Source organism: Podarcis cretensis (assembly GCF_951804945.1).
Source record: "Podarcis cretensis genome assembly, chromosome: 9".
Lineage (NCBI taxonomy): Eukaryota > Metazoa > Chordata > Lepidosauria > Squamata > Lacertidae > Podarcis > Podarcis cretensis.
The window spans coordinates 19,857,714-19,877,037 of NC_137178.1; the positions used below are offsets into that span (position 1 = coordinate 19,857,714).

Below are 19,324 nucleotides of genomic sequence, written 5' to 3' on the forward strand. Positions count from 1 at the left end.
AATCCCTCAAACAGCAGCAAGATTTTACTCTCTTTTCAAAGCTAGTCAAATAAAGAAAGTTACAAAAATTAAAGTTTCATTTAAAATACTAAAAAAGAGAGAGTCAAGTCAGGAACTTAATATCCAGCTCAATCATATCTCACCAACCTATATTCTTCTTGGAGATGCAAATTATTCTCATGGAAAAAACATACCTGATATGACAAACATTCAGAATTTACAGAAATACTGCATTTGAATCAACAGATGTCAAAATGTAGAAGAAGGCCCTAGTGTTACAATGATTTTGAAGCTCTAGAGAAATATTTAAAGTTAAGAGTTGCCTAACCCAGGACAGTTTAACCCAGACTGGCTGGGATTCCCCCTGTTTTTGGGAGGGCTTCATTTTAGCCCAATTAATGGAGATCAATCACATTGTAAAATACCAGGGACCAACTCTGAGGGTTTAGAAAGGAAAGCATGTAGTGCAATGGTACTCAACCTGGTGCCCTTTGGATGTCATTGGACTACAACTCCCATGAGCCCCAGTTGCAGTCTGACAACATCTGGAGGACAGCAAATTATTATATGTTACTGAGTACTGGCCTCTCCTCCTCCTCTTAAGGTTCCTTGTGTTCTTGTAATTTTCTGAAATCTTAAACACTGTGTGGATTCAATATTTAACTTTCTGAAAATATTCCACCTCTATGTGATTTTTACTCACACTTTACTTCCCAACATCATTTCCTCTTTAAATTCATAGTCCACAAGGAATTCCCCTTTGTGCAAAATTGCCACTTAATCTCCTCTTGTATTATTTTATTTTATTTTTTTGGTTGGACTTCACTGTGATGGAAGGGGGTTGTGGTTAAAACTTAAAGGATATCTTTTATCATTTTGCACGAAATGTGATAAGAGGCAGGTGAGATGCCTTCAAGGCAGTGCTAATGCAAGGGTGACTAATGAATAGGCATGAAAAATGGACACTTGTCAGCTAGGAATTAAATGTAAACCAGGAACATACTGAAGAATGGTGCATTACTGTCAGAGAAAGATGGATTTTTGCCCTTGGTAGACCTTAAAGACTCCTTATTCCTCTCACATGCCCTTTTCAGTAATTCTACCTAGGACTTTCCCTCTAAAACAAACATAGCAGGAGTCTACAGAAAACAAGAAGGGCTTTTATATGCATTTTTCTTTGACTGAAACTTTGATTTAAAGCAAACTGATGGCGTTTAAGCTCCATTTTCTACACTTGATTTCAAGAAAATAACTTTAAAGACCCAAGAAGCTTATAGTATGAATTTATTCACATTCTTTTAAGCACATGCATAATGGAAGTCAAGATTCCAGTAGGGGTTTTTGTTGTTTTTTTTGGCATGGCGGGGGGATGGGACAACAACTTTATTTATAATGGATTACCTATAATCCTATCTTCTGGGCAGATTTTTTGTGTGTGACATACAAGCAGCCACCACTACTAGCTGCTATACTTATCAGAAATCCAAAATTGTACATAGTCCTACTGAAGTCAAAGTCCGTATTGTTAGGAAGGGGCAGTGATGGGAAAGAATATTACTGTACGGAATTTGCGCAAGCAGTGAGAATCATCCACCACCACCCCTTGCTATTATTCAAGTGTCAATTTGGTTATTTAAGTTAACCATGTTAACTTAAAATGCATGGTTAACTTAAAATGCAGTTCAATACATGGCTGTTTTGAACAATTAGTCATCTCCAGTTATGTCTATGGCTGGGTATATCCCTTCTTCTTTTAAAGCACTGAACAGCATACACAGGTGATCCCTGCCAAATGATGGATAGCACATAAGCTTTTTCAGCTGCCTGCCCAGTTGTTGGACCACAAATTCTCAGATAACCTTTCTCTATCTCAATTCCTTCCTTCCTTCCTCTTTTAGTAAATGGTCATGTATTTATAAATATCACAGTCACATACGGACTCATTGTTAAAACTGTGTTTATGGAAGACAATGTTACTTGGCTACGAGTGATCGCCAATTAAGAAGAAGAATATTATTAGAGATCCATTGGCGAAGTCTGGAAAGTCAGTTGTTGGCTGTTCTCCTTTGCTTATTTTAAACAGAAGACACCACTTTTCACTTGTTCCATGAACATCTCACTATGAATGCAGTTTCCCCCCGCTTCCATTCTTATTGTTTGAGTAAATTAGTCTGTTGTTTACCAGTGTTCATTAAAGAGTAATCAGAGCAAGTTTGAATTCATCTCAGCTGAGAAAGGCTACTTAAAATGGAATCTAGCAGGAGACAATCAACCATCAAATACTAACTTGGTATCCCAGTCTGAAATCTTTGAGGTAGGGATTATTGTTGTGTCTGTAGTTTATGGGATCAGGAATCTTTTCCAGTTTTCTAACAACCCCTTAATAACATTTTCTTTAGAAGAATTTTCTGCTCTCATTGCGTCAGTTGATTGAACTGATAACTTTGCTCTGATTTCTTTAGCTGTAGGCATATTGACTGAGATAATACCATACACAGATGTTTGATAGTTATTAAACACAAATGTCTACTTGCATTATTGATCAAAAGAGTTCACATACACCAAATTTAGAATGAAGAAAAAAATCCTAAAGAATCCAACACTATGATAACTAAGGTTGCATCCAGACTAGTTGGGTTTATTTTTTTGGGGGGGGGGCATATTCCGTAACATGTTAATTGTTCTGTCATGCTTCCCCACTCAGAACCCAATTTATCCTCTATCCTTACATCAACAAGTATTGTGAAAGAGATAGTCGAGATACTTCAAGATTGGATTACTGCTCTATGTGGGGCATCGCTTGAGCTTGATCTGGAAGCTGCAGTTAGTGCAGAATGCTGCAGCACGATTGCATGCAGGAGTGAAACCCCATTGGCATGTAACACCTCTGCTTGGAGCCCTGTACTGGCTGCCAATTTGCTACTGGATCAAGTTCACAATTAGTACTATTACAATTAGTATATAGAGCCCTTAACAGCTTGGGATCAGTTTACTTGTGATATGACTTTACCTCATATATGCCCACTTAGCGGATTTGATCTGCAGAATTGGGTCTGTTACAGGTGCCACATAATACTCCTTTTACATTTGTAAGAAATGAAATGTTTAGTGTGGCAGCAGCAACACCAGGCAGGGACCGTCAACTGTATTCGTTTAGGCACTATGGAAATTTAGTAAGTCTATTGTTCTTTACCCTTCATTATTAGTTTATCTCATTGACTTTGCCTTATTCTTTTAATATGCTGCTATATAATCTTCTGCTGCCCATCAATCTTTGTCCTCACAACATGGTCTGCATTATAAAGACAGGGATATGAAAATCAATTTCAGAAAAGATAACATATAAGCACTGGACTGCAGAATAGTGTCAGCAGAATGTTGAGTGTCAATATTGAACATGTAATTACTAATTCTTTTGGGGGGGAAAGTTATTTTTTTCCTGAAAGGAAGACTAATCAATCAGAAAAGTAATAATGATATCTTCGTTCAAAAGGCATTTTTTAGCTACTCTTGATTTGATTTCAATATACACTATAAAGATATATTTATTTAATTTTCTAGATCATCCAAAAGAACGGACAGAATTTTAAAACCTTGTAGCTCATTTTCACAACCATGCATTTGATAGAGGTTTGCAGTGTGCTTTTTTTACAAGCTTTTGGGGGGGTGGGGAGAAGGTCGGGATTTGAGTAAAGGAAAGACAGGTTGGAAGGAATGCACAATGAAGTGCAAAGCAGAAGATATGCAACTCAGTACGAAAAGTGTCATGGACTAGGATGATGGAAGAAGGTGGGGCCTTGAACTGCATGTTAAGGATCATTAGTCCGACAGCCTCACCCTGAACTTTTTTGGAAGAAATGGTGCAATGTATTTTGACTTGACCTATTAGTATGCTCTATGCTTTGTTCAATGTTTATATATGTTAAAATGAACTGTTATTTGTTTACTAATTATAAGTGTTGTGTTGCAGTGATATTTCATGTATACTTATGTATATACTTATGTATTGTTATTGTATTACAGTACTGTATTTAAATTTATTTATTTTTTCTGAAAACTGCTTTGAGCACAGATTTACTAGCAGAAAATGCAATATGCAAATAAACTGACAATGACAATGGACTTTGCAGTCCTAATGATGTCCCAGAATGAGGCTGGATTGCTCTTTTGACATGAATTAATTTAGAATTACTGAATTTTGTTAGTCATTTTGTGAAAGCGTTTCTGACACACCCCTTCCTTCTTTTCCTTTTTAAAACAACGGTCACTGTAGAATATCTGTTTCAAGTCTCAGTATTTGAAGATGTTGCTAGCACCCTTTCAACACAACCTGACCAGGTGCTGCTTAGAATAGTAAGGGAGTAAACTAGGTCATCATTAGCTGATATTCAGCTTCCTGAAATAAGCTTCCTCTTTCACTATCACACAGTTAGCCGATGTGGAAATTAAATCGCTAGGTTTCTGAGGACAAACAGATCCAGCAAGAGATGTGCGGGAGACTTTAATTTGAAGTTGTATAACTCTCCAGCAGAATTGCCCCCCTCCCCAAATAATCTTACAGTTAGTTTATATTTTTACACAGCTGGGTCCATTATTATTATCCATGAATTAGTGAACTCAACTCAACCCAACCCAACCCAACACAGCACAAAATGTTTACCATGGAAGACAGCAAGCTGCCAAGAAGAGAGTCCTTTCAATTTAAAAAAGAAAAATAATGTCACAGTTGGAGGCAAGTCAATATCTATATATTCCCCTCCCCCTAAAAATAGACTATTGAAGTTAGCTTATGATGAACATTAGCATAAAGTCTGATTCCCTGTATGGGTTACTCACTGGCTCCTTCCCTAACTGTATACTCATCACATGTCCAGAAAACAATTTTGGGAGAAATGTACCGACGCCATGTGTGGGGCGACCCACAAATGGTGATTCTGTTTATAGCAGCTGGCACCACCCTGAATTTCATGCTATGAAACGACTACTTAAACATCACTATTTATTACTAAAAAGCACTAATTCTGTCATGGTAGTACAGTTTGGCTTGTCCGGAAATCGCCAGAAGCAGCCATTAAAGGAAAGTAGAGGCAAACTGAGCATTTTATGTTTATCTTTCCTCCTGCCAAATATAACACTCTTCATAATAGTACTTATTAAAAATGAAAAAATCCCTAGGCAAGTGAGATGTAGAATAAAAGTATTATGTTTTTTTCTCCCACTACTTTCTGCATTCACACTATACTGACTGCAGTCCATTTACATTAGTAGCTTTCCTCTGGAACAAATAGATTGCAGATTACCCTATTTTTCCATGTATAAGACTAGGTTTTTTAAAACCAAAAAATTAGGTTTAAAATTGGGGTTTGTTTTATATACGGGTAGTGCTGAGGGGTGTTTTCTTAATTTGGAGTCTCCAAAAATAGGGGGTGTCTTATACATGGGGGCATCTAATACACAGAAAAATACGGTACATGGTCTGGTCTGGTCAAAACAAGGCATTAGACATATGAAGATAATATTCCTGACCTGACTCATAGGAGAAACCTGCGTGTACACAACCCAATTATGTGTGTAAAGCTTCTCTCCCCACTCACAGTTTCTTCAATTATTATTAATATATTTATTTCTGTGGCATATGGTATTCAGGCCACAACCTAGGGGTGGGAGGGAAATGCATAGTTGGGCTTTGGCTTCATCTGTAACATACACTCATGTGTATAAATGCATTGTTGGAATTCATTTCTATGCTGCCTTCAGCCAAAAAGACTCCAAAAGTCCCCTTATATTCTGTAATCTGCCCAGAGTGGCTCGGGAAACCCAGCCAGATGGGCAGGGTATAATAATAATAATAATAATAATAATAATAATAATACCACCAAAGGGCCATACACAATACAAAATTCAAGGAAGAAAGATATGCAATTTTCAAAAATTTGAGACAACAAAATCCCAACATTTAGAAAAGGCCAACAGCCAAATACATCTATGTTTCTGCCAAAAGGTAAAGGGCAGCCCCCACAAAAATGTCAGAGAGCAGGAGTAAACCCTTAGGGAGATGTTCCCTCCAACAAAGGGTCTCAGGCAGAATGGTGTGTATTCTTGCCTGTATTCTTTTTGAACTTTAGCAGCTTTTACCCCGGCCAGCTTAGCTTTGTGTTTGAATGAAGCACCCTCTAACAGGCATTATAAAATGCAGTAGTCCTTCATGCTCTCTGCAGAAGATTTTTTTCCTCCAATCAAAGCAGTGGAAGTTTTTTGGTTTTTGTTTATTAAAGATAAAGAGTTCAACTTTTTAAAGAAACCATCTGCTGCTTTGCTTTAACAGCAACAAAACCATCCAGAGCTCTTTAGTGCTCTCTGGGCAGCATTTAGAGAGCCCACCTTCTTGCAAAGCCCATGGACCTATAGAACAGGAGTACAGGGATCTAGGGCAGGATATGGCTAATGAGCCACTTCAATGGAAGCCCTGCTCAAGGACGTCTATTTGTGCAATGGGGCTTTCTCCCTCTCCTTCCCGAACACCCCTTGAAACTGGCTTGGCGGGAAGCTGGGAGAACCCCTAGAACAGCGCACAGAAGGAGCAGAGAGGGAACCATTCCATATTACAAGCTGAAATGCTTGCACACATGAAATATTTGTAATAGCACAAGACTGAATTCCACCCAAGTGCACAGAAAAGTAGAGAGTGGAGGCATACAGACTAACAATGAAACAAGGCTTTGCAGGGCCACTAGTCTGACTATGGGCACTTTTCTTGACATTGCATTTGACTTGGGGAGGGGTAAAGACAATTTGTCTTGTTATTCAACTAGATATTTCTAGCAGAGAAAGAGAGGCCAAGAGAGAGACTGCTACATGTGCATTCTGAGTTTAGTAGATCAATGTGAATAGAATCAGACTGTAAATCCCCGAACCATGGATACAGTGGTTTGGCACTTCATGCTCCGGGCACTAGGGGAGGAAAACAGGTGGGGGCGGGGCTGGAGCGCGTCCCGGGGGCATGGCACACTGCCCACAGGGGCGTGGCGCACATCCTGGGGGTGTGGCTCACAGCTGCGATGGCAGACTGGGAATCGCCCTGCCAGGGGTGGTACGCTCCCCCCCCACTCCTCTTCCTCCTCCAGTGCATGGATATGTTTGAAATAGTGAGGATGTTGGCCCATTATGCTGTTTAGCAAATGCATTTTGCTTGTTTTATTCCTCAGTCCAGAGCACATTTAATTTTTGGATGCCACTGCTAACAAGTAGCCACCAAATTCAGCTCATTAGCAAATCTACTAATTATCAACCTGGGTTCAAATAAAACATTTTTAAAAAATGCTTATGGGCTCTTAAGCATCTGTGGCATAGCAGTTTTAAAGCAAAGGCTGAAACAGCACAAAGAGGGACTGCTTACAACTGGTGTTGGCTGAAATTTAATCAATCTAAGCTAGAGTACTAGTTTCGTAGACATAGATGAAACTGGAAGACAACAAAGTATAAAAAGTGCTGCTAAACCAGATGTGACTTGAGAGATTTTGGTTTATTAGAGAAGCAAGAGGTTTAGAGCTAGAATTGATTGAAACTTTTTATTTTCCCCCAGAAGCACTTGCCACCCATTGACTTTTAGTCGCCATAATGTCCCCCAAATTCATATAAGTACCCATGCACTAGTATATATGCACAAGACATAGTTGAGCATGTCAAGCTACACCTATATGTTTTACTGCTGATCTACCATCCAGACAATTTATCAGTCCAGGGCTCTTTAGCTTTAGCATGCTCCTTCAGACAGTTATTTCGGTCAATCCTGGATTCTTAGAAACTTAGGGTGTCCTGTGAGCATCAGTTGCAGAAACTGTGGCTTAGACACATCACTCCTTGCCTTTTGTCATCATCAAATGGTGCTTGAGAATGATACCACTTCATATGGGTCTGATCATTGTGCTGAGAGCTTACATGGCCAGTATGGAAGCCAAATTATCAATCCACAGAAGGACAGTTCATTTGCCATTACAGGGGAAGTACTGAAGCTCAAAAGAGCATATGGTTTTTAGGCAAAATATGCCAGGTTCAATCTGCCAGCATCTCCAGGTAGGGTGGAAAAGATTCTTGTCTGAAATGCTGGAAAGCCACTGCAAGTCATTGTTAACAAACACTGAGCTAGATGGACCAATGGTCTGAAACAGTATAATGGGATCTGAACTGGTGATGATCTTGGAGTTGCAGTGGATAACTTGATGACATTAACCCAGCATGCAGCTGCTGTAAAAGAAACCCTATGACATTCACTACCATGGCATATGGGATGCGGGTGGCGCTGTGGGTAAAACCTCAGCGCCTAGGACTTGCCGATCGCATGGTCAGCGGTTCGAATCCCCGCGGCGGGGTGCGCTCCCGTCGCTCGGTCCCAGCGCCTGCCAACCTAGCAGTTCGAAAGCACCCCCGAGTGCAAGTAGATAAATAGGGACCGCTTACCAGCGGGAAGGTAAACGGCGTTCCGTGTGCTGTGCTGGCTCGCCAGATGCAGCTTGTCACACTGGCCATGTGACCCGGAAGTGTCTGCGGACAGCACTGGCTCCCGGCCTATAGAGTGAGATGAGCGCACAACCCTAGAGTCTGTCAAGACTGGCCCGTACGGGCAGGGGTACCTTTACCTTTACCTTTACCATGGCATATAGTGATGGCTGTCAACTTGGAAGGCTTTAAAAAGGGATTAGACAACTTCATAAAGAATAACCCTGTCAATGGGTCCTAGCTATGATAGATATCTAACTTTTAAACGGTTGGAGGTGGTGTGGCTCTGTGAGCAGCAGAAGTGGGAGGTTATGCTGTTGTGGTCAGGACCTCTATCTATGTGTCCCCATTGTAAGTTAAGTTGGGTGTGACTTGTTAGCACAGTTCTGTATATTGAAATGTGAAAAGAACTCTCATTAAATTTTCAGTAAACGTACCTCTGCCACTTCTCATTTCAGGCCAAGGGTTTGATAACACAACAACAAAAAATCTGTCAACAGAAGCTGAAGGATTTGGCACTGGCTAATTATCCAACATAACTGAGAACAGTAATTCACTTGCACAAAGAAGCCTGAAAGCATAAATTTTAATATCAGAAACTGAAACTCACTTCTAAATTAGGAGAGCGCAATACACCCAATGTCACCTTGGTACTATCACATTTTGCATTTCATAGTTTGTTTTTGTTTTTCTTCCTCTCTTAAAAGAGTAGCTTGAAAGATCCGTCACTTCAATCTGAATGACAATTTTATATGCAAGATTATTTGTAAAACAAATAAATGTGTATTGAATTATAAACTCTGGACAACATAACTCTATCATGAAAAGTTCAGGGTATTGTCCCAATTAGCTTGCAGTTGTCAGCTGACCAGGAACTATGATGGTGTTGTGTGCTGCTGTTGTAAAAGCCAACCAACGCATGACTGAAACAATAAATCGAACGTATGAGAAGCATTCAGAGAATTTCAGCTTAGCAAGGAAGAGCTGACATCAGTATATCTCATTGCAGATGACATGTGATTACATACACATGGCTTTAACAATTTTGCCTTGTTACATTAGATCACAATAATGCCAATTAAATGTAACATGGTAGCAATCTGTCACACTTTCCCTGACAAGGCACTGAAATCCACTTCATAATTTAATGTAGTTTTATTTTTATCATCTTAGAATAAACTTATGAAACATTTCTAAATTGATCTTGGGCTCACTGCTAGCACTTGGAAGGGATAGGTTTAGCGTTCATCTGTCACGAAAGTCCCCAAAGGCTGCAATATTTGTTTGCTACTAGAAGTATAATCTCAGCAGAATGCCAGATATATATGTCTTGTTAAATACTTATGTTAGGGTTTCCTGGAATACACGAGGGCTCAGTTGTCATTTAATTGCTTGCCCTTCTAAACCTTACTATAGCCTGTGAAAAGGCTTTCAGTGAATGAATGGATACTTAACAGAAACATTTTGCAGATCCCCTGCTCTACAAAATCTTGTAGGAACAAAAGAAGAACCTTGCTGGATCAGAACATGAAATGTCTAGTCAAGCATTCTGTTTCTTAACAACTGCTGTCCAGATGGTTCTCAGCAGCCCACAAGCACGACATGGTGACAAAAGCTCTCCCTTGCTGTTTCTCCTCCGGCAACTGGAATTCATATATATTCTGAATCTGGAGATTCTTTCTAGTTCTCCCGGCTTATAGCCATTGATACACTATTCTCCATGGATGTTTTTGATCCCTTTTAAAGCCATCAAACCCAGTGGCCACTGTCATATCTTGCTGCAGCAAGTTCCATAAACTAACTATGCATTGCATGAAGAAATCATCTGACTGGCAGCTGTTCTTCAGGGTCTCAGACAAAACCCCAAAGACTCCTGCCAAGCCCTGTGACCCTGTCAACTAGAGTACCCTGGGATCTTAAATGTGGAAAATGTAGTATATTGCAGAGCTTTGCACTCCATAGACTATGTAATAACACCTGCAGATCCTATCCCTTGATATAACTCTAGAGCCACTAACATAATTTTTCTGGGCAAGCATCCTGGGTGAAATATGTAGGGGTAAAGCTGGAGAGCATCGCCCCATTTCTCATTTAATAGTAGAACTCCCTTTGCCAATGTGTCTAGAGCAGGGGTGGCCAACTCCCAAGAGACTGTTAAAAACTGGCAGTGAGCTACTGTTAAAAACTGGCAGGGGGGTTCAGGTCAAAGTTGTTGAACTGTGAGTTGTTGAGGGCAAAACTTCCTGGTGGGGCAGTGATCTACCAGTGATCTACCACTGATGTCTAGTTATCTACCAGTAGATCATGATCTACCTGTTGAACGTGCCTGGTCTAGAGGATTCATTTGGGTTGCCCTTTTCTATTTTTCCATTTTTGATTCTTTTCTCTTTTTTGTAACTGCAGATGGAAAGTTAAGATAGTGAAGGAGTTGTATCATTTGTCAGTCCACACATGCATGCACATCACTTGATTTTTTTTTATACATTTGATTGCTGTACACTTGATGGCTGGCATCTGAATGTGTAAACACATAGAAAAGTGCGGTGTGTAAGGTCATACAAAAGTGAATCCTATGGAAATAAGTATGCGATGATGAATATTTACATATGGGAGTCATCACTTGATGAGGCAGCCATCACGAGATAAAACATGTGTCTGGAAAGTTCAGTTGATTAGAGCATGGTGATGATAAAACAAAGCTTGCAGCTTTGATCCCCGTATGGGACAGCTGCATATTTCCACATTGCAGCTAGTCAACCTTTTTATACCTACCGCCCACTAATGCATCTTTCTTGATGGTAAAATTTCCTTACTGCCCACCAGTGCTTGGTGGGAGGAGGATTCAGCTTATGCTGTAGAACCCCCTACCACCCACCTAGAATCCTAAAATGGCCACTGGTGGGTGGTAGCGACCAGGTTGACAATCCCTGGGCTATATGATCCTCAAGGTCCCTTCCTACTCTACAATTCTATGAACCTATTAATCTATGAACATCTGAAGCAGTCCTTTGTGCTCCTCTCAGTTGGGGCACCATTAGAAATTATTCAGAAAGACTGGACAACCACTTACTCATCTTTAATTTTCTACCAATGTTAATCAAAAGCAAGAAGCATAATTGGAAATAAGACTAAATATGATTCAGGAAAAGCAGGGTTGATTGTCAGTATGAAATAAGTGAGCACAGGAACAAGGCCTATTTTCAGTTTTAAAACCTCACTGTGCCTTAATTTCTCATTTACGAATTCTTCTGATAGCCTCCAGAGCAAGAGTACCTCTTGGAAAAACTGTACATCCCAATAACGGTTTTTTCCTGGATAATTCATTCACATTACTAGAAGTGAAATTCTTTTTCACTAAAATGTCAGGCTAAATGCCAGACAGATACCCAGCTTCTAGTGAGCATTCACCAAAAGCTGTTTTGTTTCATTTCCCCAAAGGCAAAGAAAACCTGACTCTGAGTAATGTGGCTTACTTCCACTGTAAGTCAGGGTAAACTCATTTCATCCACATGGTAGTGAAATGTGAGTCTCCAGAGCAAATACAGCATTTGAAAGACAGTCCTCCCTTTGAAAATTAATGAAAATTAAATATTTGTATAATAAGATGGATATCTGTGTTTCTAAGATCTGCTTGCCTTGAATTGTGTCAGGAGAAGCAGGGCAGTACAGATGTGATGGGAGAAGAGAAAATTTAATATTAATATGAGTGTCAATAGGGCAAAGACAGGGTTTTTTACAGTCTTATTCTCTTCTGATTAAGGCAAAATAGGCCACATCCATTCTTTATTCAGATTTTATTCACAGTGCAATGAAATGGTTGCATATATCTAATCTTCCACTCTGGGATTGCATACATCCTGACAGAAGGTTTATTTGGATATAATAACTGTTTGTTTGACTACAGGCAATTTCTCTGGGTTGAAGACCATTACTTGCACTGCACTTCAAATCTGACAGATTAATGGATCCACATAGCACGACTCTTAAGTTCAAGTATCTGTCAAGGGAAATAAATACCCAATTCTGATTTGTGAATTTGGAAAACACTATTCATTTTAATTTCATCTGCAGTGCTGAAAGAAATGTTCACAGTGGACTTAAAAGTCTCACTTATTCTGTGGGTTTTTGTAATGTACATTCAGCCGAGAAAATAAATACTGGAAGGTGAGCCACAAATTTGAAAAGCTCTGCCGGTTGTGTTTGACAAGTAATTGTGTTGGGGTTTTATCAGTAATTAAAATCTCAGGTTGTGCAATGGAGATTTGCATTCAGATATGTCTTCATAGTGCACCTTTTCTATGAAGGCTTATCCTTCTAACCTTCATTCCCAGCAGCAATGAAGACTGAGGGTCAAACTACACCTTACACTAATGCAGAGTGTGTAGATATGTTTCCCTTTGAGAGAAAGGGTATAGCTCAGCGGTACAGCATCTCCAGGTACACCTTGGAAAAGACTCCTTATCTGAAATTCTGGAGAGTGCAGACAATACAGGGTTGTATGGGCCTATGGTCTCAGTGTAAGGCAGCTTCTTATACTCCTATAAAAGGAACTTCGGTCCTTTTGACTTAAGTAGTGCGATGCAAAGTTTGATCATGCAAACAAGGCAGAGCCATGCAAAAGCATGAATACTTACATGCGATACGAACGTAGGCCTTCCGGCTCTTCGTAGTACCTGCTGAGCTCCAAGCCACACACTGGCACCAGTAATCTTCTGGCCCGAAGAGTTCTTCAACTTGCTGGCGGGAAATCTCAATGCTGACTTCTCGAACAATCAGTCCTGCCAGAACACAATCAATATCCCCATATTTATTTCAGAATTGGGGGGAAACGCTGTTTGAACTGTTAACAGCAGCAGACATTGTGCTCGTTAGCATGGGAATGGGAAAGGCTGCATGACCTTACCTTTGAAGCATACATGCTGTTGGGTCAAAATGTTGGGTAATAAAATGAAATGGTTGCATACATCTTGGCTTTAGATACTCAAAAGGAGTAGAGTCGATGCAAAATGATCCTGGGACTTTTCTACACACTTTGAGGTCTTGTCTAAAGGGGGAAATGTTCATTTCCCTCATAGAGCAATGTATACTCTCTAAGGAAAGGGACAAAAAGGCAGGGCTTCAGACAAGAAGGCAGGTGTGATGGCCTGGGATTCCGATTCAGAGGCTGAACCAGAGGAATCCCAGCCTGCACAGGAGTCCCCGCCTCCAGGGCCGGCTGAATTGGGGCAGGGCCTTGATGCTGAAGCGCCTGCACCTGTGTCGGAGCCTCAGGAGCAGGCACCAGGTGATCCCACTCTGGCTCCAGAGGTGGTTGAAGACTCAGTGCCTGCAGGTGAGTCTCCCCCTGGGCCCAGTAACCCTTTAGCCTCTCCTGAACTGCAGAGACTCAGGGCAGAGAGGCGAAGGGAACTGGTTGCTCCCAGGAGGAGTGCTTGCCTTAAGGCCAAGAGAGGCGGGTCTCCTGGGGGCCGGGACCGCCCCTGGCCTCAGAACAGATAAAGGACAGTCGGCCCGGTCCCAGGTTGCGGGAGCAACGTCGTTGTTGAGTTCCTGTTCCTGCCCGGACCCAGACCTGACTCTCCAGTGCTCCTGTCCCCGCCCGGCTTCCTGTTTCGGACCTCGCCCCACTCCTTGTGGACTGATTCCAGGCTAGTGACCCAGGACCGGACTTTGACTACGCCTACGGTAACCTTCCCCCCGGGATCAGCACAGCAGGGCTGGCAGCGCAGTCAGAAACTGGCTGAATTCCATACCTCAGAAGAGTCCCACCATCAAGAACTCCCAGGACCTGCTTTGCTGTGGCTTAGCTTCAGCTTCACTATTACCGCTTGCATGGCCATCTACCTCCTCTAAACACCCAACCAATCACTGTGTTCTGCAGGAGAGGGTCTCCTGTAGATACCATCCTGTCAGGAGGTCCATTCCATGCAACACCTTTAATGTAGTGGAAGATAGCTTTGGGAACTCCCATTAAATACCAGGCAGGTATCTTCTCTGCTTGCTAAAGGCTTTCCTCCTTCAACAAGCCTTCTAAATGGAGAGTTTTATCCCAGTTGGCATGTGTATTGGATTTGAATTGATTTTATGAATGTGCTATTGTTGCCTTAAAATCTTTCTGTGTGTGATATATAAGAATTTTCATACATGCAATTGCTTTACAGGTTTTTTATACATGTAACTGTTTTATATGTGTTTTTATTATATTGCGAATTGCTTTGGGATGGCTCATGAGAAGTGATTCATAAATGAAATTATTATTGATGCTATCAAGCAGCTCAAACTTCCTAACTGTTTAGTCCGAATCCTTTTCCTGTAATTTTCTTAATTGTCTGTTTTCCTGGCTAAACATGCCCAATTCCTTCAACCTTTCCCCTCATAGGACTTGGTTATAATGTAAGCAGGAATTAAAGTGATTTAGAAATGGTTGTATTGGCTGGATCAGTCCTGGGGGAGACCAGCAGGGAAAGGAAACTAGGTTCATCTTGCTGGTTTCACGTTTGTATATAGTTTGGTAGCAGCACACTGTTGACTAAAGTTTCTTCCTTCTAATGCAGTCTCTTGCAAATATTATGCTGGCCTCCTGGTCTCTACGTTTGTTGTTCTCTGGCCATCTGGAGTTAGCACTGCAATGAAGAGTTAGAACAGTAGGCAAAGTCTAATTTTGCAGCTTTGCTCCTTGCTCCTTTGAATGTCTGAAAATGTCACTCCTTAAGATATTTTAAAGAAATCTGGGACACATCTTATTGCTATTGAAATACCCTCCAAGATTCACTGAGGTGTTACTAACATTTATCATTTCTATGATCAAAGTGGTTACAATATAGTTGTATACACCTTACTGAGAAAGTGATTAAGGCAAAGTGGTAGAGATATATAAAGAGACTTTTACAGCATTTAATTCACCTAGCAACAAAACAAGGTTAATATATGTAGCAGATCATCCCCAATACACTGGACTTAATGATGCTATGTTAAATCTGGATATTTTAAAATCTGGAACACTTGTAGCAAAATTCTAACAGAATTCTAATGCTGCTAATTTGCACTTTGAAACAGCAGATCAGTGATCACAAACATCAGTTATCTAAAACCATAGCTGCAAAATTTATCATTAAACTACAATTATAATTAAAGACTCAGAATGTCAACCAACTTTGTACATTTGCCCCTCAAAGTACTAACTAGCCTCCTTTTCCTGACCCATAATGGATTTTAAACTGGGAACCTGACAAGAACAACCATTTTATAATTTTAAAATGTCCATAAATTCCCCACTCGAGCATCCAAGGCATAACAATGCCCCCTCCCTTCTCAGACAAATAGAAATGTGACAATGTTTGGTGGCAGGTACCAAGGGTAACATCAGCTGATGTTTTGTTTCATAACTTCAGGTTGAGTCTTGGTGCCACTCTCACCTTCAGGATTAATAGTCCAAGCCTACACATCTTTAATATTTCAAAACTAACCAAACAGGAAAGCATTAGAGATGTCAAAACACCACTCTTCAGCACTTGTTCTCATATTATTTTTGACAAGGGGTTGAAAAAAGTGTTGCGTGAGTATGCACGTTAATATTTTAAAATGCAATTTCCAAAACTCCACACTGCTAAAAGACTCAGACCCACATTGGGCCTTTTTCACCTCTGTATAAGATTGCTAGGAAATGTAAATTAAACAGTATCTGGATCTCAAAATGTGCAGTTTGACATTCAGCTAAACAAAGGTTTTCTGTCTGGGCTTTCTGCTTCTGTGTATAAAGCAGTGGGACTGCAGCAGCCTGGCCCAGCCTACTGAGAGCAAATGGGAGTACCTCTGGAAAGCCAGACGCTGCATACATACCACACAATCAAAGCACATCACCCCCTGTCCCGAACCCTTATCCATCACTAAACTATGTTTTCCAAGACCCTTCAGAAACTGCAGTTCCCAGGGGTGCCAACTCTATGGGGCCGAGCTGTCTTCGACCTTCCCAATATCTGTTGGCCAGGAGCCAAGCCGCCTCAATGATAAGGAGGTAGAGTAGGCGCAGAGCTAAGCGAAGCACAGCTTCAGTGGTCAGCTCCTCCTGAGCAACAAAGAGGAGGAGCTACAGGCCATTGAAGTCACACTCTGCTGGGTTCTGCACTCATCCTCTTCCAAACGATGCAACTTCACATGGCATGCAATGGGCCCCCTCAGTCTTGGCACCTTTGGTGGTTCCCATGATTCTTTAGGGGAATCATGGTGGACTTTCCTTCCTTGGAGGTTTTTAAGCAGAGGTTGGATGGTCATCTGTCATGGATGCTTTAGTTGAGATTCCTGCATTGGAGAGGGTTGGACCAGATGTCTCTTGGAGTCCTATCCAACTTTACAATTCTATTATTCTATGATTCAATCCATGTGCTTCAAACGTATGGTGTGTATGTGGCCAGAGTGTTCTTAAAGAGTGGCCCAGGGACCAAAGCCATTACAATGAGTCCCAGGTCTCTTGGCCCATTCCCCCCAACTTTTTTAAAAATATTCTGCTCCTCTGAAAGCCGAATCAAATGTGCATGCAAATTAGCATATTCAAATTATATGTACATTTGTGTCATGTGCTTGTCAAAGTCCTTTGAGGACCTAGCAGTTCAGAAAGATAGCGCAGATATCCTTAATTATACTGCGCAGTGTGTCCTGGCAAGCAAAAACCAAGAATGCTCCTTATTTTTTGCTCCCAGTTTCACAGGAAAAAATCGGCAATTAATTACTGTCTGCAAACACTTGCATACTGCCACTTACGTTGTATGCCAATTCAATTTTTAAAAAGTCACTGCCAAAAACACCTTCAATATTATAACAATAGAGGGAATGAAGCATATAAATGTAGCCCAGTGTTATCTGGTGGGAGGGGAGGACTTAATGAGATGCACTGTACTGTTAGGGCCTCTGTTGTATGCCAGTTTTTGTTTTTAAAAGATTCATTATCCTTGACATTTTGCCAATCAAATTATGAACTACTTTGGGGGAAATGCATAATAGCATTTCACCTTGAAATTAAAAGACTGACAATATAGCTGCTGTGGTTTCAAGAACTGAACTGAGCAGGGACAGTGGACTGCAGACACAACTCTCTCCACCTTTTTGTGTGTGTTCATGAGCAATTTCCACTCTAGGAAGTGGCCCTTGTAATGTCTCCTCCCCTGTTTACAATATGGGGAAACACAATATGCATTTTTGAAATCTGCTTTAATTCTGAAGTGCAGTTATTCTAGGTTGAAGCTTCCTTTTTCCTTGTTTTCACAGGTTTAGCCTTGGCAGTGTAGCATATAAAAAGTGACATCAGTAGGCTCCAAATCAGTCTGATGAACTGCAACAGTTGGGAAGTGATCATTCTTCTAAATGCAAGCATATATTTGCCTAATAGGTTTGGAAACGTTTTAATTTGATGTGAGCTACAGTTGCTGATTGTTTGTTCAAGCTGAGAAACAAATGTTTCTTTAATAATAGCACTTCTGTGACAACCTAAATGTCCCAGTATTGGTTTTACTTTGGTTTGTTGCAACATGCACCTGATGGATTTCCTGCATTTGCAGAGGAGCTGAATGACCATTGAAGTCCCATCAGTTCTATGATTCACTGTCTAGATATTAGCAGAAAGGGGAGCTAATTTTTCTTGTAACCTCTGAAGAAGAGTGGTCATAGCATAGTGGCTGCATTCACGATGGGGGCTTAAATTTCAAGGCATTCTTAACCTCCTCTTGTGTCCTGAGCACACCCATCCAAGGACATGTGATTGTAAATTTAGGTCTTTATTGGCAAAGCACACACCAGCTCCTGAGGCAGAAGAATCACATGCACAACTCCTGCAAAAGGCATCTCCTGCTAGGCATTTCCTTCTTCAGACCAGTTCCTAGACCTGACCCAGACAGGTGTAGCAGCACCATGACAATGCCAGTGTTTTCATCCCTTCCATTGCAAAGATCACCAAATCATGTTTGTTTTACTTTCTGCATCAGAGAAAGGAGGGGGTGGAAACCACTCTTACAGACTTCTGTCCCTAGAAGTGCTGGTTTTTCTTTGATCTGTCTAGAGACTAGGTGGCAGTATGAGAGAGCTGACACTCTCGTGCATGTCCGTTATGTTCTTATGTTTTGTTTAACCAGTAGTAATAAGATTAAGGTATGCAACGAAACCTCCACTGTTTTGCTTCCATTGCTCTGCTACTATTGAGGTGCTCACAATAGTAAATGTGAGTCCACTGCCCCAGGACTTGTTCCAGAGGAATGCTGTGCTCTCCTGTTCCTGCATTCCTGTGATCAGAAGGTTGGTGAAGGTGCTCCTGACACCCAGCCCATGTATGGACAGACAACACCTCCATTAGCACATTTAAACCCCCACTTCTGATGTGACACATGCAAGCAACTGGCAAGTTCTGCTGCACATCAGCTCCAGCTGCTCGTGTCACTTTAAGTCCCTCCTTGTCCTGGGAAACAGTGGGGGGGGGGGGAACAGAGGAGATTCTAATGATGTGACTATCTCTAGGATTATGGGACGCAGGTGGCGCTGTGGGTTAAAGCCTCAGCGCCTAGGACTTGCCGATCGAAAGGTCGGCAGTTCGAATCCCTGCGGTGGGGTGCGCTCCCGCTGCTCGGTCCCAGCGCCTGCCAACCTAGCAGTTCGAAAGCACCTCCGGGTGCAAGTAGATAAATAGGGACCGCTTACCAGTGGGAAGGTAAACGGCGTTTTCGTGTGCGGCTCTGGCTCGCCAGAGCAGCGATGTCACGCTGGCCACGTGACCCGGAAGTGTCTCCGGACAGCGCTGGCCCCTGGCCTCTTAAGTGAGATGGGCGCACAACCCCAGAGTCTGTCA

General features: G+C 41.4%; 1 protein-coding gene across 3 annotated transcripts in view; it reads right to left on the reverse strand.

The window, feature by feature from the left end:
- The window catches only part of UNC5C (unc-5 netrin receptor C), a 321,936-nt gene that overhangs the window by 90,447 nt on the left and 212,165 nt on the right, over positions 1 to 19,324 (reverse strand). For all 3 annotated transcript variants that reach the window (XM_079990771.1, XM_079990772.1, XM_079990770.1), the window contains exon 3: positions 13,131 to 13,274. In XM_079990771.1, coding sequence (XP_079846897.1) covers positions 13,131 to 13,274 — 144 coding nt within the window. The remainder of the gene's footprint in view (positions 1 to 13,130; positions 13,275 to 19,324) is intronic.